We start from the raw sequence: 26,080 nt of genomic DNA on the forward strand, positions 1-26,080 counted from the left end.
CTACTTATTATTGTGGTTATCTCTCTCTCCTCTCCCTTGAATAAACTTCACAAAAGCAGGAGGTTTTGGCTATCTTGATCTTGGCTGTGTTCCCAGAACCTAGAACAGTGCCTGGAGCATCATAGGTGAACAACTTATTTGCTGTTTGTTGAGTGGGTGAATGGCAGGAAGCACAGTGGGACTTTTACACTGAAATATATGAAGTTGTTTTTGCAGATTAAAAGTGGTCAAATATCAGGAACTTCATGCAGTTTATTCAGTCTAATACAATGTAACCCATGTTTGGCCCAAAGGACATATTATGTAGGGGGATATTTTCCTCACATAACATTTGCTCTGTGTGCTCCCATTCAAAAACTTAAGATTCTGCATAATCCTTGGGTGACAAATTTCCTATTTAAATGGACATTTGTCTTCCTAATCCTATGATCCATGGAACAAACTTCCTCTAGGTAAGATTCAACAGCATTATATATCTCTATTTCTGTCTCTATATCTATATCCGTATATATATATATATGTTTATGGGATAGTTGGAATCAATGAAGGTTAATAGACTGTCAAGCTATGAGCAACCATCAAAATCAGCACTAGAGCCTTGGCGGAGATGAGGTCAGTATCAAGGAGGGCAGGTTCTCCTCATGCTTCAGGCCTGGAGGAGCAAGGATCCCAGCAGAGATGCTTGTCTGCCATCCCTTGACCCAAACAGAGTGTTCAGTGGGCAGAGTCTCTTCCTCTGCCAGGCTGGATTTTTTATTTAATCTGTTTTACTCATATAGCCAAGGGAAAGGGAATAAGACATTGAACTTGTGCTTTTTAAATTTCACTGTCTTAAAGGTACAGACTATTACAATGCATATGAAACACGATATTTCTCTTGGTGTCTCTAAATGCCACACTCTAACACCTTCTGCGGAATCAGTTGTATCCCTGAAGGTGCAGCCTTTAACCCTGCAAGGGTTTCCCTGGCGGCTCAGACAGTAAAGAATCCATCTGAAATTCAGGAGACCTGGGTTTGATCCCTGGGTCAGGAAGATCGCCGGGAGAAGGGAATGGCAACCCACTCAAGTATTCTCGCCTGGAGAATTCCATGGACAGAGAGCCTGGTGGGATACAGCCCATGGTGTCGCAAAGAGTCAGAGACAGCTGAGCGACTTTCACTTCACTTGAGTAGTAACTCAAAGCACTGTTGCTGGTCAAGTGCACCCTCAATGGGGCACACATTCGAGTGCCAGTAAGAGCCAGGTAAGGAATACAAGCGTGTGAGACTAGCTCACTCATGTCCACAAAGAAATGTTTTCTCCCAAATGTCTTGACCTTCCCAGACTACTTTTATTCTCCCCACTTTAGAATGAGACATTCTAGAATGAGTTTGAGTAAACTCCAGGAGCTGGTGATGGACAGGGAGGCCTGGCATGCTGCAGTCCATGGGGTCGCAAAGAGTTGGACACGACTGAGCGACTGAGCTGAACTGAGAATGAGACATGAGGGCAAAGTATCATAGTCTTCTTCTTAAATCTAGCCTAAGGAAAACAACACTACAAGTGTGATGACAAATGGCACCTGGCCCCGCCTCTCTGGAGCAGAAGAGTCTCGGCACTCCCGACCTATGTGACCAGGGCAGCCCCTGCTGAGGTTCTGCTGAATGGTTTTCTAAGCCGAACCATCTGATTCAAATTCCACGCTCACTGAAAACCTGATGAGATGAGGTGGGTTGTTACAGACGATGACTGGGGAAGGTAGGGTAGGGGCTGGCATAGAGGTTCAAATCCTCAGGCAGCTGGAGTGGGAAGGGTTGGGAAGGACTGGGGATGGTGTTAATATTTGCAGGCGGGCAATCAAAATTCATGAGCCCTGGGTGGGGTCCACAGAAAGGAGAGAATTCTCACATGGGTGAGGTGGGATCAAAATCAGCAGGGGTTGTGGGGGCCTACCAAAGTGGGGGTTGGAAGTGGTCCAACTAAGGGGAGGAGTGTTTTAGCACAGATATTATTTAGAATTATCATGTGTAGTGATAACGAAAAAAAGCGGATGGCTTTTAATCTTGTTAAACTTTTTAAATTCTCCACAGACAATGACATCTGTTGTCTGCTTAAGACAGGTGCCTCCCATTGCTCCCTTTCTCTGCCCCAGCCCCACCCCACACTCACAACTGAGAAATAAAGACATTAGATTCAGAGATCTGCCACCATGGACAGTGCCTTATTATTATTATTTTGCCAAACATCTCTTTAAGGACTGTGGGAAACAGGTGGGATGGCAGCCAATCCTTGACCTCCTATTAGACTCCAAGATTTTGTTGTTAGTGAAATGGAAAGCCTCTTTTGTTTCACTTCCAACACCAAGATACTCAAGATTTATCTTTGTTTATATCCCGCCTCCCAAAATATACAAGCAATGCTATCAAGGGAAATCACTGGGCCAGCACCAGCAACTAAGTTTCTCTCTGTTCCTCCTAAGGAGAATCTTATTGATCATCAGTGTGTGTGTGTGAGTGTGTGTGTGTGGGTGTGGGTGTGTGCGTGCTTGCACATTAGTCACTCAGCTGTGTCTGACTCTTTGTGATCCCATGGACTGTAGCCCGCCAGGCTCCTCTGTCCAGGGAATTCTCCAGGCAAGAACACTGGAGCGGGTTGCCATTTCCTTCTCCAGGGGATCTTCCTGACCCAGGGATCGAACCCAGATAGCCTGCATTGCATGCAGATTGTTTATCATCTGAGCCACCAGGGAACTGCACAAGAAGCTAAGAATCTGGCCTCAGAAAAACCTCCCTGACTCTGTCTCATAGGCAGAGACTTTCCGACAAAGGTGGACACTCAGGTGTTCCTTCTGGAGCCTGTTCTTCACTCAGAGACACACACCGTAGAGAATCCGGAAAGCTGAACTGCCTTCTCTGTCGTACATCTCTCCGACACTCACCAGTGAAGTGACTACTGTATCATCCTCCCTTCTTCTCTCCAGGCACTGCTGCAAATCCCTGCAGAAAATACCAGCTACAATAGCAGTGATGATGAGAATGATGATGACAAACACAACCTGAAGCATGTGATGGGGAAAGAGAGGGAGAAAGCAGGGAGCGAAGGATTCTCTCCAGCAGACCTGATCACTACTGGTAAGATGGGACCCAACATCAGTTAAACCCAACATCACTTAAACATTCATCAGGCAGCAGGTAGGGGAAAGTGGTATTTCAAAGTACATAGGAAAAAGACCGCCAGAATTTTGGAATGAAATTCAGCATGACATGTGTCAGCTTCTCCTTAAAGAAAGGCTTAAAGGAACCAAAACAATGTAGCAGAAATTGGAAGCAGTCAAAACTGGAAGTCATGTTTTAACTGAACGTGGTTTTGTAGAAATGTACACTCCTTATAGCTACCTCTTTGGATGTTTCAAGCAGCAGAATTTAAGCTGTAAAAAAACAGAAACAGACAATAAACACATGGAAACATTACTGCCTTCAGGAAAATGCAAATCAAAACTATAATGAGATACCATTCTATACCTACTAGAATGGCTCAAATAGATGATAACAAGTGTTAGGGAGAACACGGAAAAAATGGAACCCTCCGACATGGCTCGTAGGGACATAAAATGAGGCAGCCACTTTGGAAAACATCCTGGCAGTTCCTCAAAAGTTTAAATGTGAGTCACCATATGATCCAGAAATACCACTGCTCTGAATATACTCAAGAGAAACAAAAGCATATATACATGAAAATTTGCACATGAATGTTCACAGCAATATTATCATAATATCTCCAAAGTAAAAATAATTCAAATTTCTATCACCTGATGATCAGATAAACAGAATGTGTCCGTATAATGGAATATTCTTGGGTCATAAAAAGAAATAAAATTCTGATATATGCCACAAAATTGATGAACCTTCAAAACATTATGCCTAGTGAAAGTATTATTTAAAAAAAAACACACACATATTATATGACTCCATTTATATGAAAAGTCCAGAATAGGCACATATATAGATTCAGAAAGTAGACTAGTAGTTGCCTGAGGCTGGTTGGGGGACTGGGGAGGGTCTGCTAAAGGGCATGGGGTTTTTTTTTGGAGGGGTAATGAAAAAGTAATGCTCAAAATTCTCCAAGTCAAGCTTCAGCAATACGTGAACCGTGAACTTCCAGATGTTCAAGCTGGTTTTAGAAAAGGCAGAGGAACCAGAGATCAAATTGTCAATATCCGCTGGATCATCAAAAAAGCAAGAGAGTTCCAGAAAAACATCTATTTCTGCTTTATTGACTACGCCAAAGCCTTCGACTGTGTGGATCACAATAAACTGTGGAAAATTCTGAAAGAGATGGGAGTACCAGACCACCTGACCTGCCTCTTGAGAAACCTGTATGCAAGTCAGGAAGCAACAGTTAGAACTGGGCATGGAACAACAGACTGGTTCCAAATAGGAAAAGGAGTACGTCAAGGCTGTATATTGTCACCCTGCTTATTTAACTTCTATACAGAGTACATCATGAGAAATGCTGGGCTGGAAGAAGCACCAGCTGGAATTAAGATTGCCAGGAGAAATATCAATAACCTCAGATATGCAGATGACACCACCCTCATGGCAGAAAGTGAAGAGGAACTAAAAAGCCTCTTAATGAAAGTGAAAGAGGAGAGTGAAAAAGTTGGCTTAAAGCTCGAAAACTAAGATCATGGCATCTGGTCCCATCACTTCATGGCAAATAGATGGGGAGACAGTGGAAACAGTGTCAGACTTTATTTTGGGGGGCTCCAAAATCACTGCAGATGGTGACTGCAGCCATGAAATTAAAAGACATTTACTCCTTACTCCTTGGAAGGAAAGTTATGACCAACCTAAACAGCATATTAAAAAGCAGAGACATTACTTTGCCAACAAAGGTCTGTCTGGTCAAGGCTATGGTTTTTCCAGTGGTCATGTATGGATGTGAGAGTTGGACTATGAAGAAAGCTGAGCACCGAAAAATTGATGCTTTTGAACTGTGGTGTTGGAGAAGGCTCTTGAGAGTCCCTTGGACTGCAAGAAGATCCAACCAGTCCATCCTGAAGGAGATCATTCCTGGGTGTTCAATGGAAGGACTGATGCTGAAGCTGAAACTCCAATACTTTGGCCACTTCATGTGAAGAGTTGACTCATTGGAAAAGACCCTGATGCTGGGAGGGATTGGGGGCAGGAGGAGAAGGGGACAACAGAGGATGAGATGGCTGGATGGCATCACCGACTCGATGGACATGAGTTTGAGTAGACTCCGGGAGTTTGTGATGGACACACCAGGGAGGCCTGGTGTGCTGCGATTCATGGGGTCGCAAAGAGTCGGACACGACTGAGCGACTGAACTGAACTGAACTAATGAAAATGTTCTAAAATTGTTGTGATGTTTGCACAACTCTATGAATATAGTAAAAAAAAAAATCACTGAATTTTACACTTTAGATGGGTGAATTGTGTGGTATAGAAATCATATCTCAATAAAGCTGTTAAACAACCACACCAGTGAAATGAAGAACAAACATGAGAAACTGTCTCAACGTGTAGAGGACGATAACAAAAGTGACATAATGAAAGACAAAGAGGCAACAAATATAGAGCTAGCAGGTAGCTAACTGGAATCTCTGGAGATTCAAAGGCCAGTGGAACAAGTCCCAAATAAAGTTATAAGATAATCTCCCTCTCCGGGTTGCTCAGACACATAGATACCTAGGCATAGCTGAACCCTACAAATGGCCAAACGCATATTAAAAAGTAACTTCAGTTTCACTGTTAATAGAAAATTGTTTGTTTAATTGGCAATGATTAAAAAAAAAAACATGCCAACTATTAGCAAGGCCATGATGAAACTGGAGACCTCATATAGCACTGATGTGAACACGAACTGGTAGAACCTTCTGGAGGACAGTGTGAAAACACGTCAGGATAACTGCTCATGTTTTTTTGTCAAGGGATATTAGTGTTTATCAAACAACATGCATTCTAATGTTTTAAAAATTAAAACTATACATAAATATATATACAGACACTTCCCAGGTAGTGCCAGTGGTTAAGAACCCGCCTGCCAATGCAGGAGATGCAAGAGATGTAGATTTGATCCCTGGGTCAGGAAGATCCCCTGAAGGAGGGCATGGCAACCCACCCCAGTATTCTTGCCTGGAGAATCCCATGGACAGTGGAGCTTGGTTGGCTACAGTCCATGGGGTCGCAAAGAGTCAGACACGACTGAAGCAACTTAGCACATAAACACACACACAGAACCTACGGTACAGCATGGTGACTATAACTAATGTTATATATTTGAAAGTTGCCAAGAGTAGATCTCAGGCATTCTGACACGCAGACACACATACACATACACACACACTCACGCACACACACAAAGAGTAAGGATATTAACTATGTGAGATGATGGGTGTGTGAATAATCTTTATCTTAGTAATCACACATGTATAATGTATATGGATAGCGAATCACCACATTGTACACTTTCAGTATAAATAATTATATTTGTCAATTATTCCCTAATAAAGATAAAAATACATATACACATACATTACATCCACAGAGAAGACAGAGAATGAGAAATATTTTTATTACATCTTAAAGGGTAGCTGTGACTTTATTGTCTTTATACTTATTTAAATATATGGAATTTAGAAAGACGGCAATGATGGTCCTATATGCAAGGCAGCGAAAGAGACACAGATGTAAATAACAGACTTTTGGACGATGTGGGAGAAGCCAAGGGTGGGACGATATAAGAAAATAGCATTGAAACATGTATATTTCCATGTGTAAAACAGATGACCAGTGCAAGTTCGATACATGAAGCGGGCACTCAGAGCCAGTGCTCTGGGACAACCCAGAGGGGTGGGGTGGGGAGGGAGGTGGCAGGGGTGGGGGGCGTTCAGGATGGGGGATTCGGGAGCACCCATGGTTGATTCATGTCCATGTATGGCAAAACCCACCATAATATTGTGAAGTAGTTATCCTCCAATTAAAATAAATAAATAAAATTTAAAAAACATGCACAGACATCTCTAACGGTAAAAATAACAATGAAAGAAATGTTTAACAAGTCCACTGTTGACTCTCACCTCAGGGTAGAGTCCAACCCCTCAGCCAGTACCTGAGGCCCTGCCCCTTTGGCCCTTTTTCCCTTCCTCCAGGCTTACCCCACAGCCATATACCGTTCTGGCTACTTCCCTAAATGGGTTTCCTGTTGTAGCAGCTCTCTGCTCTTTCATCAGCCAGAACATCTTCCTCCCGTGCCCGGATCCTGCTCCTTGTCTGCCTGCTCTCTCCTGGGTCACCTCTCCTGGGAAACCACTCTGGCCACCCAAGCAGAGCTCACATTTCCTGCTCTCACCCTACCCTGTGTGTGTACTATTTTTATGCCTCCAATGACATTGCCGTGATGTTTGCACTTCTCTCTCCTGAGTCATTTGAGGATTAGGCAGGTTGTTAATCATCCTATTTACTCAGCATCCATCCAGCACAGTCCTGGATAAATATTTATGGAGTGAAGTGGGGAATGAATGAATGTGAGTTCTGGGCTCTCACACCAGCAGAACATCTGCTCTTAGCACCTGGTAGCTCCAACCTGCCCCGGACTGACAGAGCCCACCGTCTTCTCCCTGGGGTATCTCTCCTTCCTCATTAGCAACCCTCACTCTTTCTGTCCACCCCTCCCCCCCCATCTCTGTGATTGGAGCCTCCATCTCTGCAGGGACAGAGGCCAGGACCGTGGGCATCTTTTTTCTCCCATAGGAACTCATCGGGTGCCATCAATCTTACCACCTGGCTGGCTCTTACCTTGTTTTCCCTCCTGCCGTCTTTCACTCTCACTCTCCCTTGGATGTCTGTCCCAGCTTCCCCATCCTTATCCCAATAAAAAGCTCCCCAGTGGCTTCTATTTCCTCCAGTTAAAGTCAAACCTCTTTCCAGGGATCCAGCCCTGATCCAGCCCTGGTCTCTCTCCCCAGCTTCATCTCTCCTCCATCCCTCCTCTTTTATCCTTTTTAGGAGCAACCTGATGAGTTCTTTCTTGCTTCTATGCCTCTTGCATGCTGTCTGTTTCATCTAGAAAATATTTTAAACTCTTTTGCTTCCCTAACTCATTCATGAAGCCTTAAAAGACACTTCCTCCAGGAAGCCTTCCCTAACTCCCCAAGGCCCAATTAGGCCCCTCCGAGGTAAAGTCTCATGCTCCCCAAACTTTCAATTCAACATACCCCTTCTCATGTCATATTTAATTGCTTACTTAATTGTGCTCTCTTAGCAGACTGTAAGTTGAATGTGAAACAAGAGTGGCTTGTTTAACATTCTGAACATGAACACTCCTCCAATATCCAGTAAAAAATTAAGTCCTAGGACTTCCCTGATGGTCCAGTGGTTAAGACTTCACCTTCCAGTGCTGGGGTGGAGGTTTGATCCCTGGTCAGGGAGCTAAGATTCCACATGCCTCATGCCCCAAAAAACCAAATATAAAACAGAAGCAATATTGTGGTAAATTCAATAAAGATTTTAAAGATGAACCACAACCTAGATGTCTATCAGCAGATGAATGGATACATATACATAATGGAATATTACTCAGGTATAAAAAGGAATGCATTTGAATCAGTTCTAATGAGATGGATGAAACTGGAGCCTATTATTTAGAGTGAAATAAGTCAGAAAGAGAAAGACAAATACTGTATATTAATGCATATATAAATTAAGTTCTCAATAGCTGGCCAGCATTCAATAAGCAAATAGATGAATGAATGTTTGCTTTTCCTTTTGCTGTTGGATATGCTGATTCAATTTTTGGAACCAGACAAGACACCTAGTTCTTCATTTTCTGGAGCCCAGGAATCGGGGAGCATCATTGCAGTGGTGCTGCCCTCTACCCCTACCCTGGCAGCAGAAGGCCCCAGAGCAGGCTCTTGGAGGCAAGGCAGTTGTGCTCGGCCTTTCCGGGGTGCTTTTCTTCTGGCTGCCTCTCCAAGTATTCACAAGCAACTTCCCCATCAGTCACGAGTTTTTCCAAGAGTTATAGGAACCTACCCTGAAGAGTAAGGGAAGTTCTCTGCATGTTTCTACACACTGCCTTTAAGATATTCTCAGAGTTCTTGTGTTTAAGGTCTCAGGACTGAAACTTTGAGTGAAATCAAGTTCCCTGTCGAGATGCTGCTGGACTGAGCTCAGGATGGCTATCTACCCGTGCCCCCTCTCCACATCTCCCGCAAGTGAGGACAGAAACATAGTGTTGTTTGGGCTGGGCAGGCAGTCATGCAGAGTAGGGGCTGTGAAATGTGCAATTGGCTGAGTCAGGTTCAGAGGAATCCGGCCCCCCGGGGTGGTTGGAAAGTGGCTGAATAAGCCAAGTTGGTGGGATGGGTTGGAGTATTGATCAGTCTCTTTTAGTCTCTCCTTCCTTCTTCCCCCTCCCTCTCAGGGCTGTTTTTTTTGTCTCACTGACTTTGGACTTGGTCACGTGATATGTGTTGGCCACTGGAATGTGAGCAGATATGATAAGAACAGAAGCTTTAAATGTGTTCCTGTGGTTCTTCCCTCTTACAGTCTTTTCACTCACAAAAAGGATATGCCTCAGGTCACACTTCAGCCTGCTTCCCCAAACATACATTTTGAAACAGCTTTGTTTGAGATGGTTATTCATTATATGAGCAGAGATGTGTATGATTGGGGGGTTCAGGGAGCAATTTGGGTTGGAAATCTATATTGGAGGGGTCAACAAATGCATAGCATGCAAGCTTTGAGAGAAATGAGCTCACTGAGGTGTGGGTATAGATGGGAAAAAAGTTCACGTAGTGCGTCCTGGTTTTTTCTAAAGTTTAAAATTTAGGGAGATGAGATGGAGTCAGCAAGGATATGGAGATGGGGCAGAAAGACAGGCAAACAACCATGCCAGCAAGGAGTCCGGGGGGCCAAGTGGAGCGTGGGCCTGGAGCTGGAGAAAGTAATCAAATGTGTCCAAAGTGAAATGACAGGCGGAACTGACCAGTGGGTTCAGTGACAGCAATGTCATTGATGTCCTTGATAAGAATATATTTGGGGGAGTCATGGGATCAAAAGATCAAAGAAAGAGATTCAGAAGAGAATAATAAGACAGATATTTGCAAGTACAGACAATTCTTATGTAAACTTTGCTCAGAAATGAAGGAGAGAAATAGAGCCATAGCCAAAGGGGGAAGAAGCATCAACAGAGATTTTGTAAAGCTATAGGATGAAAAAGAATAAGTTTGAATGCTGGAAGGAATGAGCCAAAAGAGAAGAAATTGATGATGCAGTAAAGATGGAAGAGTGGTGACACGATTCATCTTTTGTAGCCAGGAGAAGATTGAGTGTGTGAGCTTTCCTGCGTGGAGGTGGGACCTTCAGTGGTGGGAGCTTACAGACATTCTCCTCCATTGCATCAACTTTCTCAGTGAAACAGGAAGCCAGGTCACCAACAGAGTGAGCATGTGGGAAGCAAAGAAAAAAGTACAGCAGAGTCTTCTAGGAGAGTGGAAGAAAGAATGAACCAAAGGTTTGCAACTAGTATGCTAGCCAGTAGCAACTCTTGTGAGCATTCTTACCTATTGCTTTATTAGCCCCCTTACCTTATGGGCTCATTAATCTTATTACCTGCTACCCTTATTAAGCCTCACGCTAGCCCTGTGAAGTAGGTCCTATTGTTTACCTCACTTACAGATGAGACTATAATTACAGAGTAGTCAAGAAACTTGTCCAAACTCACACAGTGAGAAAGTGTTTGGGCCCGGATTTGAACACAGCAGTCTGGCTCTGGGCCCAAGTACTTAAGCATTAAGTTAGTGCAGCCCAGTTGAACATATGAAAGCCTGTCACGGAACCAGACTAAATGGAATAAGGATTGAGATACGTGTGTGGTGCACCCACTGTGTGTACTAGATGCCATCACAGCTCTGTGCAGTCATGGTTATTATCAACCCATTTTACTGCTGAGGATACTGAGGCCCAGAGAGATTCAGTTGCTTATTAAAAGCTATAGCGCTAAAAAGTGAAGAACTGAGTTTTGAACCCTTATCAGTCTGATTCCCAAACCCACAGCCTGTACACAAGGTCAAAGAACCATTGCTAACACCTAAGTGGGTCTACTTAGGTAACATTGACTTAAATACATCAGAATCCTCCTGACATCAGGTTGAGATCACTTGGAACCTTTACCCAGAGCAGGTGGAGAATTTACTATGTGGGCCTTATAGCAGGAAGAACTCAAAAAGGGTGACTTTGGGGGAGTGCTGATTGTCTTACTGATCATTTTTGGAAGCATAGTCTGTTCAGTGAGAAAGGAGGTTTAGAGGTATATGGCTAGAGTCTTCGAATTTTAATCAAACCTATAAGTTTTATAGCCCAAGAGCACTTACTCTACTTATATAAGCATTTCTAAAATCTATTCTCTGAAGAGCTTCAGAGTTCAATGTATCATCTACACTGAACAGCCACCCACTTCCTCAAATGCGAGGAAGCAGACAGTTAAAAAAAAAAAAGCCAAGAGGCAGCCGTTGTTTATCACGGCCTCGCCTCAGTGAGGCCTGAGATTCTTTCGAACAGGAGCTTTGCTTCCCATGACGCACAGCGAAGTGTCAACTGGGATATTTCTGGTAATACTGAAAGTAAGAGAAGCAGGGTGTACACTTCACAAGGCACCAGCCCCCTGAGGGACCGTGGGAGGGCTTGGGTGCCATCCCCCATGACAAATGGATGGACCTTTCATCTGAGAAAGGAGAAGATACTTGGGCAGATCAACCTCAAACCCAAGATTGCTTGTGAAGCAATCGTGAAGGGGAAAAACACACACACACACACACACACACACACACACACACATGCGCGCGCGCGCTCGAGAGGCAAGAAGATCAAAAAGCCAAGAAGGGAGCGATTGTGGCAGACTCCCTGCTTCAGCAGCGACTCACCCAGACCAGGAGCAAAATGTCCCTGAAGTTGCCAAGAAACTGGGATTTCAACCTGCGAGGGGAGGCTGGCAAAATAGGTACGGTCAACGTCTTTTTGCTGCTTTGTGGTTCTTACGCTTGAGTTCCCACCATTTGCATGTTGGTCTGCAGTAAGCATAATCTGCTTAAAAGTGGATCTCTGGGCAAAGCTGGGTTTGGGGTGAAATTTGCATTCAGACTTTGGCTCAAAGTCCCCAAGCGCCAGGGGAAGGCTTCTTTTTTTTGGTTTGTTTGGAGGTGGTGGGAATGGAGCTCCTTGGCGTGTGGGATTTGGGGTACTTGGCGTGGACTAAGGCTACAGATCTCACAAAACATGGTGAGTTTTTCTGTTTATCTTGGAAGGATAATTTCCCTCCTGTTTGGACACATCCATGTATGAGTGGGTTTTGCCAGAGTCTTGGAAGTGCTTGATCTGTTCTGTTTTGTGAGCCCACTGGGTGCCCAGACCTTTGTGGACTTGGGGCTGAAATGGTGTTACCTGTAGCAAAAAGTAAACAGTGTGGACAAGACAGGAATATAGAGACATTTGACGGTATAATAAAGACACTTTTAATTAAAAAGGACAGAATGGGAGGGAAATCTAGAGGAGTCGAAATAGATGCATTATAAATAAATTAAATTAAGGGACTCTGGTATGCTTTCTGAGATACTCTGGCCTTTCATTTTTGCCTCTTCTCATTAACAATATTGGTGATATATTGATTTTTTAAAATAAATTGTTATTGAAATACAGTTGATTTATAATGTGTTAGTTTCAGGTATACAGCAAAATGATTCGGTTGTGTGTTTGTATATATATATATATATATATATATATATATATATATTCTTTTTTTTGCATCATCTTCCACTATAGGTTGTAATAAAATACTGAGTATACATTTATATCATTTTTTTAAGATTCCACATAGAACCAATATCATGTGATATTTGTCTTCCTTTGGCTTACTTTACTTAGTATGATTATCTCCAGGTCCACCATGTGGTCCTTTGATTTTAATCTGTTCCATAATTGTTATCATCAGTTTCTTTATATGGGTTAGTTCTATAATTAAACTGATCACAGTAATGTACAATAGAGCAATTGGGTTGGAAATGATTTCTTGTGTTTTACCCCTATACATGTATAGTGAGATAATGTCCTTGATACTAGACATGGACAAGTGTTAAGGTGTTTCTAATGACTCAGAAATGTTCAGTTTGGAACAGGTCTAACTTGGACTTCTAATGATGGTTAATGTACTACTGAAACAAAGGATTTGTTGCAAAAAGTCACATATCTGAGTGTTAATGATACAGGTCTAAGAAAAGATTTGAAAAAAAATTGAGAGTAATCAGAGAAGCCATTTATCTTGGTAACCAGAGAGGATTAGTGGTCTCTAATCAAGCTGGGAATTATTGCAGGTTGGTTCAGAGAATAAGGAGAGATTTTATATAATCAGAGATTTTTCTCCTAACCACTGTTGATAGCAAGGTACTTGGCTAATGCTCAGTCTATTGTATGCCATAAAAATTTGCTTTTAGAAGTAAAACTTCTATGGTTCTGTTCCTTTGAAAGTGTCTTGCTTCTATTTATTTGGGGTCATTCTACCCTCTCCTCATCTGTGTTTCAGTCTTATTCTCCTTCGGTTTGAAAAATGGGAAATGAGACATTTAATGGTTAAATGATTAATTGATTAAATAATTAAGGGGTTTTTTTCCAGGGATATAGGATTGTATCACATTAGAGTGCAGGTCTACATAATCTCAGACTTGGGATTAGGTTGGGTAGACTTCATGTGATATCAACCAATGTTTCTTAAACCACAGTCCCCTAGTTAGCCTGTGTCAGAAGTCACCACAAGTGCTAGGTAAAAATACAGATTCCTGAGCATCATCCTGACTTGTAAAATCAGAATCTCTGAAGGGAGACCCAAGCAGCTGCAATTTAATAAGCCCCCAGCCCTCCATCTCACCTCATCAAGAAGTCCTGCTGTAGGTGCTATGGTCTGAGTCAGTGGACTTGGGAGATCGCCATTCATCTTATACAGCATGGTGCTTGGTCAAAAATATTTGTTGACTGAATGAACGATTGAGTACAAGCAAATGATATTGTTTAGTACTATTTAATGAAAATATCAGGCTTCCCTGTTGGATCAGTGGTAAAGAATCCACCTGCCAAACAAGAGATGAGGGTTCAATCCCTGGGTCAGGAAGATCATCTGGAGAAGAAAAAGGCAACCCACTCCAGAATCCTTGCCTGGGAAATCCCATGGACGGAGGAACCTGGTGGGTTATAGTCCATGGGGTTGCAAAAGAGTTGGACATGACTTAGCAACTAAACAACAGTAATAGTGAAAAAAATCTTAATCACAAAACGAAATGCAAAGGAGCTCTTGTCATTATCTATGCCGTTTACAAGTCTGTCACCCCAAGGATTGGACTGCAGCCAGAATACTTTTCATGAGTATCACATTGGTGAGAATTCAAATCACAAGCTGAGCCCTCGGAGGGAGGAGAGCCACTGACTCAGCCATGGGACTTCTAGTTCCCTCTCCAGCATCCTGGGTCCAGGTGTGACTGTAGGAACTGGCTTAAGAATAACCAAAGAGTCGTGTCAGGGTGTCAATAACCTGTAGTTTCTCCAGCCTGGGCTAGTCAGGAGTAGATCAGTTTCTCAAGCTGGACACTACAAATTTTTGTGCTGGTTGATTCTTGTGATGGGGGTTATCCTCTGCATTGTAGCAATGGTCCTCAACCTTTCTGGCACCAGGGACTGGTTACATGGGAGACAGTTTTTCCATGGGCTGAGTGGGAGATGGCTTTGGGATGATTCAAGTATGTTACATTTTTTGTCCCTTTTATGTCTATTATTATTACACTGTGATAATGTGGTAATGTGAGCAATGGGGAGCAGCTATAAACACAGATGAAGCTTCCCTCACTCGCTCACCTCCTGCTGTGTGACTGGGTTCTTAAGTGACTGGTTAAGCCTGGGGGTTGGGGACTGGTATGCTGTCCAGTATGATGACCAGTACTGGTCCATGGCCTGGGGTTTGGAGACCCCTGCATTCTAGGATATTAGTAGCATCCTCGGCCTCTATCCAGTAGATGGTGGTAGCACTCCCCTACCACCACTAGTGTGACAACCATACATATCTCCAGACATTACTAGATGTCTTGGGAAGAGATCTCTCTCCTAGTTGAAAACCACTGAAGCGGATTATCATCAAGAAGGTATGGTTTTCAGATCACTTGGATCTGGAATTCAGCTACCACTTCATGATTCATTGTCAAGGGCAACTTTCAAGAGGCTCTTAGTAAGTTATAACTTCAGAGGATGGACAGTACCCTAGACGGACACCAGGTTCAGCACTTGTTTAGGGAAATAGCAAGACAATGATGTGGCCTGGGAAAGGGCCCAATATCTTTTTGCTGAGTGGCACTTTTGGTTCCCCTAAATCTTATCTTGTGAGTGCTGAGCCAAGGCTTGAATGAAAGTGAAAATCTCCAGTGTGGGGGGCGACTCTGTACTTCCATCTCAGAAACTGAGGAGAGCCCAGTGAATGGGAGGTGGACGAAAGATCACACCATGGGTCTGGATGTATGGGAGAACCTGACCCAGGCCACCCTGAATCTGATCTATTGGTCTTGGGAGGGAACAGAGGTTGGAGGTAAGGGAAATGCTGAGCCAACGACTTGAGATGGAGCCAAAAGCACACATTTCTTCCTTTGATCCTTTGTCATCTTCAGTTTTAGTACAATACTTAAAATTGCGACAGCTTTCCATTGCTTTCTTGCAGTGTTTTGTCTTATTCTTTGCAAATATGTTCTATCACTTATTTGTCTAACAGAATTGTAAGCCCTGAAGGGTGGTTTTAGAATGCAGTATCCTTTCTTGCACTCTGTCCAAGGGTCTGGCACATCCAGTGGATGGAATGCAGGTGCTCTATTGAGAAGGTATTGACCATTGAGGGAAAGCCCCTTCTGCCCTGCGGCTGGAGAGTGCTTAGTTAGAAGATGACTGGGTGAATTTCAGGACTACATTGTATCCATCCAGTTGCAGGCACATCTTACTTTGTTCTCAGGTACCCTAAGCCGAGCTAGGGGAGAATGGGCCCTAGAGAGCAAATGACTCTGAGATACATTTTTTAAAAGAAGTGACTATGGAGGGGTAGTGTTTTCAACTTTCTTTTGTGTGTGGACACATATTTTTAAAATTTTTATTGGAATATAGTTGCTTTACAATGCTGTGTTAGCTTCTATTGTACGCCAAAGTGAATGAGCTATACTTTTAAAACAAATTTATTTTTATTTATATTTTGACTGTGGTAGTATGTGGGATCTTAGTCCCTTCACCTAGGGATCAAAACTGAAGCCCCTTCAGTGGGAGTGCAGAATCTTAACCACTGGACTGAGACGGAAGTCCACTCAACTTTTTTTTCTTGCTGAAATTTAATATTGAGAAAAACTTATTCAGAAACAAGCATGCATTGTTTTAATCTCCCAAGTAGTAAAGTGAATAATGACAGTATAGGAGGGTTTTTTCCCCCACTTGATAAATCATTATTTTTCTGATATGGAATCTAGTTTTGTCCTTTAGAAAATTAGCATAAGGAGAATAAAAATATTTGTTACTTAAGACCCTGGAAGTAGATCAATTTCCAGTGTAGGTTATTATTCTTGTTTAAAGAAGTTAGATTTGAAAGTATAGTTTTAGCTAGATAGATGCATAGACAGATAGATTCACAGAGACAGAGAAAACTGAATATATAAGTAAGTCCAAGAAACCATAAAAATGTTTTAAAAAATGAACAAACAACATGAATAGGCATTTTACAGAATAGGAATAATGATTCCAATAAATACATAGAAAAATGGTTAATCACAGTAATTAGGAAATGTAAAAGTACAATGATATACCTAATCTCACCCACCAAAACGGTTAAAAGTAAAAAGTCTGACAATACCAAGTGTTGTTGAGGACGGGGAGTGATATGGACTGTCAGACACTAATAACAACTTTGGAAAACAATTTGACATTCAGTTTAGTGAAATTGATGAAAACTTAGTTGATGAAATTGATGAAATTTAGTGAAAACTCTATGAAGCAGTCATTTCCCTCTGGAGAGGGCCCCCTGGAGAAAATATTGTGTGGATGAATAAGAAGAGACGTATAGCAGTTCCACAGTGGTGTTTCTGAAATAACAAGGGACGGGAAACAACCAAAGTGCCCATCAATAAAAGAAAAATAAATTTCAGTAACTTTATAAAATGTAAATAAATTTATAATAAATTTATAAAATGTAATACTATCCAAGAGCAAAAAACTAACTGATGTATTTCAATGGGACTGAATGGCAAAAACTTAATATTAAAAAAGGGAAGTCACAAAATCAGAATGGGGATTCATTTATAAGAAACTTAAAAACTATGTACGTCTATGTAAGTATACGGCAAAACTATAAGGGAAATAGAGAAACCAATTAACATAAAGTTCTGGGTGGTTGTTACATCTGGAGGGAAAAGAACGGGAAATGCATTTGGAAACTCCAAAGGTACCTAGATGGCTCACTGGTAAAGAACCCGCTTGAAACATGTATATTATCTAGGGTGAAACAGATCACCAGCCCAGGTTGGATGCATGAGACAAGTGCTTGGACCTGGTGCACTGGGAAGACCCAGAGGGATCGGGTAGAGAGGGAGGTGGGAGGGGGGACCGGGATGGGGAATACATGTAACTCCATGGCAAATTCATGTCAATGTATGACAAAAACCACTACATATTGTAAAGTAATTAGCCTCCAACTAATAAAATAAATAAATAAATAAATAAATGAACAAATAAATTTTTAAAAAAAAGAACCCGCTTGCTGATGTAGGAGATATGAGTTTGATCCCTGGGTGAGAAGAATCCCTGGAGTAGGAAATGGCAACCCATTCCACTATTCCTGCCTGGGTAATCACATGGACAGAGGAGCCTGGCGTGGAGTAAGACATGACTTAGCGACGCAACAACAACGAAGATACCTAACTAATCTCAATTGGTAGGCAGATAAGAGGGTATTTTATTAATGTGTATAAAATGAACAAAGAAAGAAAGGTGTAAATAAACCCTCAAAAACCCGGAAGGAGGTATACAATTTGTTTATACAGTTGACCCTCGAATAAGGAGGGGGTTAGGCGCACAGGACCCTCCCTCCCCATTCCATGCGGTTGGAAATCTGGGTACTGTTATCTTTGCCTCCAGAGCAAAGGAATTGATAAATGACTCACCCAAGGAGGCAGGATATTGAAATAGGAAAAGAATCTCCAATTGGACACAAACTTTTTGCTACACTTAGTTTATTTAAAGATCTGTAAAGTGAAAACACAGAAACTATATTTACAAAAAAAAGAAAATCACCTATAATTGGACATGCCAAGTTCAAACCCATGTTGTTCAAAGGTCAACCACAGTAGCTAATTATGGGTGAAGGATTTATGGGTGAGGTATACCCACACATATATGTATTATTACGTTATAGGTACTTGCCAGACTTTCCGTAGTGAACAAATGTTATAAATAACTACATCATTAAGAACGTGTGCGTGCTCAGTTGTGTCTGACTCTTTGCAACCCCATGGAATATAGGCCTTCAGGCCCCTCTGTCCATGGGATTTCTCAGTCAAGAATGCTAGAGTAGGTTGCTGTTTTCTTCTCCAGAGGATCTTCACCACCCAGGGATCGAACCCATGTCTCCTGGTGCTTCTGCATTAGCAGGCAGATTCTTAACCACTGAACCACCAAAACAAATTTCAGTGCTTGGCCAGGCGGGTTGACATGAGGTCTGGCAGGCGGCACATGCTCTTTGGTGATTTAGAGCCAGCAGTAAAGCCCTCCTCCAGCTGCAGAGGTTGAAACCAGCCAGAACTTATACATGGCCATCTGCAGACTTTCTGGGCCTCTAGCCTTGGGATACAGGGTTTTCTTGGAGCTAAGTGGTCCTTCTGTGACCAGGCCAGCCTGGTTGAGCTCCCCAGGTTGGAACAACCAAGATCGTGTAGCCTGTGGTGACTGGTCTACGTTTGTGGCATTTGGCTCTGGTGAAGGCTTTCTTTATAATTCACTGCCAAACTTCCAAAGTGCTCATCCAGACCAGCCTGAGGTCTGGCCCAAATGTATGGGGCTATATGCTGTGGCTGACTTTGCACACCCCAAGCAGCTCCTGGTCCCTGAGGCATAAGGGGCTCCCACACATGCAGGCTGAGTCCAAAGGAGGAGTGTTGATTCCTCAGTCCATGACACAGGGGCATTCCTCTCAGGACCCACCCCTGTCTCTGTTCCTTGTTCCAGTAAAAATGTCTCTCCCTATGTAGTAACTGACTTACCTTTAGATACAAATTAAATACATGCCTCTTGCTACCGAGGTTGAGAGCCTCCTGACCACTTGGGGAATGGGGACTGACGTCATCCTAAACAGCAGGAGAGTGAAGACCAACTTGAATAATGATGGGAAGTCAAAATCTTGTTTTCTGCTCACTTACGGATAAAGTCCTCCCAGCAGACAAAAGGCAAGGCTGCCTTAGATTCTGACTTAGCTTCTGCACTTTTGTTAGATTGGAGTCAAGTGCGTGTGGATTGGCAGAGGTGAGCTCAGTTGCTCTTGGTACATGAACTTCCAAAAATGTGTCCAGGGTGAGACGTGCCTAGACATACATCTAGGCACAGTGTACACAGACGTAAGTACCTTCCAGGCATGGTCAAGCTGTCGTCTCCGGCTCTCTGTTTATAAAGCATTGGCAGAGAGCATCTTATGGGAGAACTAGGGAAACTCTGCCCCTTCCCTTCAGAGCTGGAGCAAGGTCCTTTGAGAAAAGGACACTCCTTATATGGCAGTTAGAAAGATCCTGTGACTGATTAAGAAGACTAAGTTGGTGATAATGGTCCCACCACACACAAGACAGCTTGAAAGAAAAAAAAGTGTAACCTCTCATGAGGCAGCTCTGTTGTTGATTAACTGGATATGAGAAGGGAGTGTATAAGGAGCTTTTATGAAGCCCCAGCTGTGGTCACAGGAGCTGACACCAAAGGGCACTCCGAGAGACTCAGAGAAATACCGCCGGGAGAGCCAGCGTGGGGCACAGGCCAGGGGGAGGGATTCTAGCAAGAGCGCGGTATGTAAATTCTGTATAATCCCCAGACAGGAACCGAGATGCAGAAGTTACAAAGGGAGAAGATACTTTACATTTCTGGATACTTTACTCATCACCATTTTTCTCCTTGAAAACTTGATTTATTCCTTTGAAAATGTTCTAGAAAATCAAAATCATGTTACAAAAAAATGATACCCATAGGTCTGGCAAACAAACATAAAGGCAGTCAGTCCTGCTCTCTGCCTTTTCAAGGCTTACAGGCTAGTGGGGTACAGGACAAACAATCACAGGACATCAAGACAAGTCCTGTGATGAGAGCAGTCATGGGAGCCACAGGAGGGAGCCTAGGAATCTGCATTCTGGTCCCACCACCTCTCTCCCCATCACTGCCATCCCTTTTCTTTAATATACAGATGCATGTGTTCCTCAGTGAGTCCCAGACTTGCCATCCTTCTCACACTGATTTCCTGTACATGGTCTCTGCTCTTTCAGAGAAGAAAAAAGCTGTATAATTTTGAGTAGCTCCTCCCTGTGGAGGGATTACACCTGCCCACTTGTCTCTTGCAGCACCTGCTTCCCCAAGCAGACACAGATACACTCTAGACTCCGGTCACATCTTCTGCAGTTCCTGCCCTTTCTCATCTGTGTGGAACCCTGTCTCCTTGGGGCTCCCTTAACCACCACCCGATTCCTGCTCATGTTTTAGCCCTCGCTTGATCTCATTTGACAGACTGACATGCTTCCTCCTTTCTGTAAAGACAGTTATGAAACTAACTGTGTGTCTTTTTTGTCTTGGATGCCAGGAAGCTCAGAGCTAAATTGAAACTCTATCATGTTTTAGTCATAGCATAAATGTCTTATCCCCTGGGAGCTCCTGAGCCTGCGAATCACTGGAAGGAGAATATAGCAATCCTTTCCCAGCCCATTTAAACAGAGACACTCACAACTCTAGAAACTGTGGACTTCCTTTGTGGTGAACTCACTGAAGGCTCCTGAACATGCAACGTATGAGTCAACCCTACTAACTGATCACTTGGTTTTTAAACAAAGACATTTCTCCTTAATCAGTAATGTGCAACACCAGTGCTCTAGGCCCTCCCTGGAGAGAATTAACTTGAATTGACTGTAAAAAGTGGCTTTGACTCGCCCATTGGTTTTCTTGCCCAATGAATTGCCCATTGGTTTTTCTTGATAGGAGTGTAGGAAAACAAGAGGGTGTGTGTGGTACTGGAGAGACTGCATGAGCTTGGGATGCCTTTTCTGATTTGCAGAAACATTCACTTCATTATTAAACAGAATTAATATTACATATATTGAGAGGAAGAAATTTCATGCATATAACACAGTACATGTTTAGCAAACACCTGTTTCCTTTCTTTATAGATAACCTCATTTCTAACCTCAGATCAAATGAGAAGCTGTACTGGGGCTGCCTTCCCTTGGCATCCTCGGTGAGTCGCGTTCACTGAGCTGTGCTTTACTGTCACACCATCAGTTTCAATCACCACCACAGGTAACGAGTTCTTGAAATCTGCTCCTGATTATTTTGTAACAATGAGAACAAGAAATGAACACGGCAGGTGACTCTTAGATGTAATTCTAGGTGAGAAAATTCGCTGAAAATTCAGTGCTGTACTTTGTCTCCTTTGAGGGATTGGCATACTTCCTCCTTTCTGTCAAGACAGTTGTGAAACTTACTGTATTTCTCTTTTTATCTTGGCTGCCAGGAAGCTCAGAGTTAAATTGAAGCTCCATCACAACTTTCACCCATGCAGCTAGCACACATATTTCCCTTTGTCTTTGGTACAAATGTATGTGTTCATTGCAAATGAGTTTTCTATTTGAGTATGAAAAACCAGTGAAGTCTTTTAAGGAGAGAGTAAAAGTATATGCAGTCTATCAATATATACCTCCTCTGGTATCCTGGGAGTAGATTTCCTACTTATCAGTGGCAACTGGATATTGTAATTTTTCTAAAACCAGTGTTCAGAGAATATTGGTGCTGAGAATCAATTTTTTTAGTTCACAAATGAAAGCACACTTCTATGATTACTCATATTTTTTCATTACTTATATCAAATCATGGTGTGTTCAGTACACTAAGACCAAACATTTTAATTTCATTCATTCATGTAACACTTATTTGCTCACCTTTACATTCTAGACCCTTTTAAGGAGCATTCTCAATATCATGCCTAGTGATAGCTGGTTCACTTACTCCCTGTGTTACTCAGGTCAGTTCAGTCACTTAGTCATGTCCGACTCTTTGTGCCCCATGAACCACAGCATGCCAGGCCTCCCTGTCCATCACCAACTCCCGGAGCCCACCCAAACTCATGTCCATCGAGTCAGTGATGCCATCCAACCATCTCATCCTCTGTTGTCCCCTCTCCTCCTGCCCTCAATCTTTCCCAGCCTCAAGGTCTTTTCAAATGAGTCAGCTGTTTGCATCAGGTGGCCAAAGTATTGGAGTTCAGCTTCAACATCAGTCCTTCCAATGAACACCCAGGACTGATCTCCTTTAGGATGGACTGGTTGGATCTCCTTGCAGTCCAAGGGACTCTCAACAGTCTTCTCCAACACCACAGTTCAAAAGCTTCAATTCTTCAGCATTCAGCTTCCTTTATAGTCCAACTCTCATATCCATACATGACCACTGGAAAAACCTTAGCCTTGACTAGATGGACCTTTGCTGGCAAAATAATGTCTCTGCTTTTTAATATGCTGTCTAGGTTGGTCGTAACTTGCCTTCCAAGGAGTAAGTGTCTTTTAATTTCATGGCTGCAATCACCACCCGCAGTGATTTTGGAGCCCAGAAAAATAAAGTCAGCCACTATTTCTACTGTTTCCCCATCTATTTGCCATGAAGTGATGGGACCGGATGCCATGATCTTAGTTTTCTGAATGTTGAGCTTTAAGCCAACTTTTTCACTCTCCTCTTTCACTTTCATCAAGAGGTTCTTTAGTTCCTCTTCACTTTCTGCCATAAGGGTGGTGTCATCTGCACACCTGAGGTTATTGATATTTCTCCCGGCAATCTTGATTCCAGCTTGTGCTTCATCCAGCCCAGCGTTTCTCATGATGTACTCTACATATAAGTTAAATAAGCAGGGTGACAATATACAGCCTTAACATACTCCTTTTCCTATTTGGAACCAGTCTGTTGTTCCACATCCAGTTCTAACTGTTGCTCCCTGACTTGCATGCAGGTTTCTCAAGAGGCAGGTCAGGTGGTCTGGTATTCCCATCACTTTCAGAATTTTCCATAGTTTATTGTGATCCACACAGTCAAAGGCTTTGGCACAGTCAATAAAGCAGAAATAGATGTTTTTTTCTGGAACTCTCTTGCTTTTTAGATGATCAAGTGGGTGTTGGCAGCTTGATCTCTGGTTCCTCTGCCTTTTCTAAACCAGCTTGAACATCTGGAAGTTCATGGTTCACGTATTGCTGAAGCCTGGCTTGGAGAATTTTGAGCATTACTTTACTAGCGTGTGAGATGAGTGCAATTGTGTAGTAGTTTGAGCATTCTTTGGCATTGCCTTTCTTTGGGATTGGAATGAAAACTGTCCTTTTCCAGTCCTGTGGCCACTGCTGCGTTCTCCAAATTTGCTGACATATTGAGTGCAGCATTTTCACAGCATCATCTTTCAGGATTTGAAATAGCTCAACTGGAATTCCATCACCTCCACTAGCTTTGTTTGTACTGATCCACCCCCAAAATGTGTACACACAGATCTTGTTTCCAGATGGGGCTGGTGACACTCTACTGCTGGAACTCTGGCCTATGACTTCTGAACCATCTGTATGTTTCCTTGGTGGTTTGGGGATTTCAAATTGAAAGAGGAAGTGGTATGGTATTATGTTTCTGATGCTTATAGAAAATATTTTTTAATATTTACAGATAATTTTATAAAGTTTACCAAATAAATTTATAACAAAGTCTGAACTAGCTACAGTGGCATGAGCCAACTATGTATAGTACGGTAGTTAGAAAGTTACCTTGGAGTCAGACTGCCTAAATTTGAATACCACTGTCACTCGTTGCTATTCGTGTGACTTTGGTTCTCACTTTCTTTATCTGTAAAATGGGCATAATCACAGTGCTAACCCATCTGGCTATTGCAGTGATTAAAGGAGATGATCTTGGTAAAAATCCTTAGCATAACAGCAGACATTGACATGTATTTCATAAATATCACTTATCATCATCACAATCAACTAGGTATTGTATTCTCCTACAACTCTTTCTAGCCAAGTCATTGGTGAAGGCCACAGCCAGCAATGCTAGAGTCCACTTTGGTTTGTCTTGGTCCATTTTAGTTCTTCCCTATTTTCTTTAGACAAATGGTCTTTGCAACATCTGCTTACCCATTTTCCTGCCCAGTGTTGGTCACCTGGCATGTCTTGTTTCTGACTCCCTTACCTCCAGTCTTTCAATCTGCAATCCTTCTTTAAGACATACAAACTTTATCCATTATGTTTATATAACTTTGTCATTTTCCCTTTTTCTTTCATCTTGCTTTTCTCTCTCTCTCTCTTTTTTTATTGACATTTCTTTCCCAAGTTAGTAAAGAACCTGGGTTGTGATTTTCCTATAAGGATAAGGAGGAGCTTCTGGTAAGTTTCCTGTAGGATGCCTGCTGTCAAAAGTTCAGTCTCCATGCTGTTGTGATGGGAGCCATTCCTCATGCTTAACTCTGGGTGGGAAAAGAGTGAGTGACTCTGGGTGGTACACCACCTGGAAGACCCCCTATTGTATTATTGAGAAGCTGTTTTCTCCAGGGCTGCTGCCATCTCCCACGGCACAAGTCTATGGCCTCTGATGTGAGCTTGCATCTTGTTTGGGCCTCACTCGGGTCAATGTTTAATGTCTGTGATCCCTTACATGTGAGTTACAGTAGCAGCAGACTAGATTTTCCAGTTCTGTAAGAATCCTGCACATGGCCATCTACTCATTTCCACATCTCTATTTTTAGATACATGTGAGGAAAGAGCAGGATCTTCTAAATGAGGTCTCTTTCTTGGCCTCAATTCTGCTGTTGCAACTGAAGGGTTCTTGTGAGTGTGTTCTCCCCTCCCTGTCCTTCTGCATTTTGCTCTGGGCATTTGGATATTTAGATACTGGAAACCCATTTTGCTGGTAGATGAGGAATCTCACCAGGCATACAACCCAGAGTTATTAGGATCACAGGTACAGAGCGTAGTTGTCACTCTCAGTCCATTCTTAGCCAGGGGTCTTTGGGCTCTGTCCTGAGACCAGCTTGGGCACCCATCCTCCCTGTGTGAGCCATCCTGAGTTCTCCCACTCAGCTAGGGTGACCAGCTGTCCCGGTTGGCCTGGAACTCAAAGGGTTCTTAAAATATGAGACATGCAGTATAGAAACCAGAAAAGTCACCCTAGCCCCATGCTCTAAGTTTGAGATGTTTTGACAGAAAATTGCCATTATTCTAATTGGTAGTCTCTCTATTCATTGAACTGGATTTCTGATGAGGATGTACAGTTTAGGGTAAAAATAAATAGGAAAAAACATCTTTAAACCTTGATTTTTCTTTTTTGGTACTTATGATCAAAAGTCCTTCCAGATTCTTCCTTCAGGCTACCTAAATCTGCCATGCTAACTTCCTCTGTTTTCATGAAATTTTAAAATTCTTGCTCATACTTTCTCTTGAAGGATTAAGAGCCACACCTGTCAGTCATGGCAAGGAACGTCTTCCCAGAATGACACAAAACCCCCTGTTTTGTGGAATCTATATCTGGCCTATGGGTTTGCCCTTATACTTTCTGGGTTTTCTTTCAATTCTACCCCTTCCTCCCCACCACTATGACCACCACTCATCTCCCTCTGGAAGCCTTCGTGAAATTGCCCAAGTAAGATTAATCCCCCCTTCTTGTGTGAAATTGTTCCATTTTGCTCGTTTTCCTTCTCTTTTGAGGAACACATTTATCAGACACCTACAATGTGCTGGGCACTGTGCTAGACTCCGGATGTAAGAAGAT

At 42.6% G+C, this 26,080-nt stretch overlaps 1 protein-coding gene and 1 long non-coding RNA gene across 5 annotated transcripts in view; one reads left to right on the forward strand and one right to left on the reverse strand.

Moving 5' to 3' along the window:
• Positions 1 to 234: 234 nt before the first annotated feature.
• LOC139039498 (uncharacterized) lies at positions 235 to 12,103 on the reverse strand. The gene is made up of 2 exons (XR_011492801.1): positions 11,929 to 12,103; positions 235 to 3,408 (listed from the first exon to the last, which is right to left on the reverse strand). It is a non-coding gene; the product is annotated as an uncharacterized lncRNA (long non-coding RNA).
• ARHGAP25 (Rho GTPase activating protein 25) overlaps positions 11,570 to 26,080 on the forward strand; it is an 88,441-nt gene continuing 73,930 nt past the window's right edge. Inside the window, exons 1-2 of one of the 4 annotated variants that reach the window (XM_070480439.1) lie at positions 12,226 to 12,283; positions 21,466 to 21,595. Coding sequence is in view for 3 of the 4 variants with exons in the window: in XM_070480450.1 (XP_070336551.1) it covers positions 12,214 to 12,283 (70 nt within the window). In the remaining variant the exon portion in view is untranslated. Of the gene's footprint in view, positions 12,006 to 12,152; positions 12,284 to 21,465; positions 21,596 to 26,080 lie in introns of those variants that run through there. The other 3 variants (XM_020878591.2, XM_070480450.1, XM_070480433.1) reach the window with 3 other exon arrangements.

This window comes from Odocoileus virginianus, chromosome 2 (assembly GCF_023699985.2).
Source record: "Odocoileus virginianus isolate 20LAN1187 ecotype Illinois chromosome 2, Ovbor_1.2, whole genome shotgun sequence".
Taxonomy (NCBI): domain Eukaryota; kingdom Metazoa; phylum Chordata; class Mammalia; order Artiodactyla; family Cervidae; genus Odocoileus; species Odocoileus virginianus.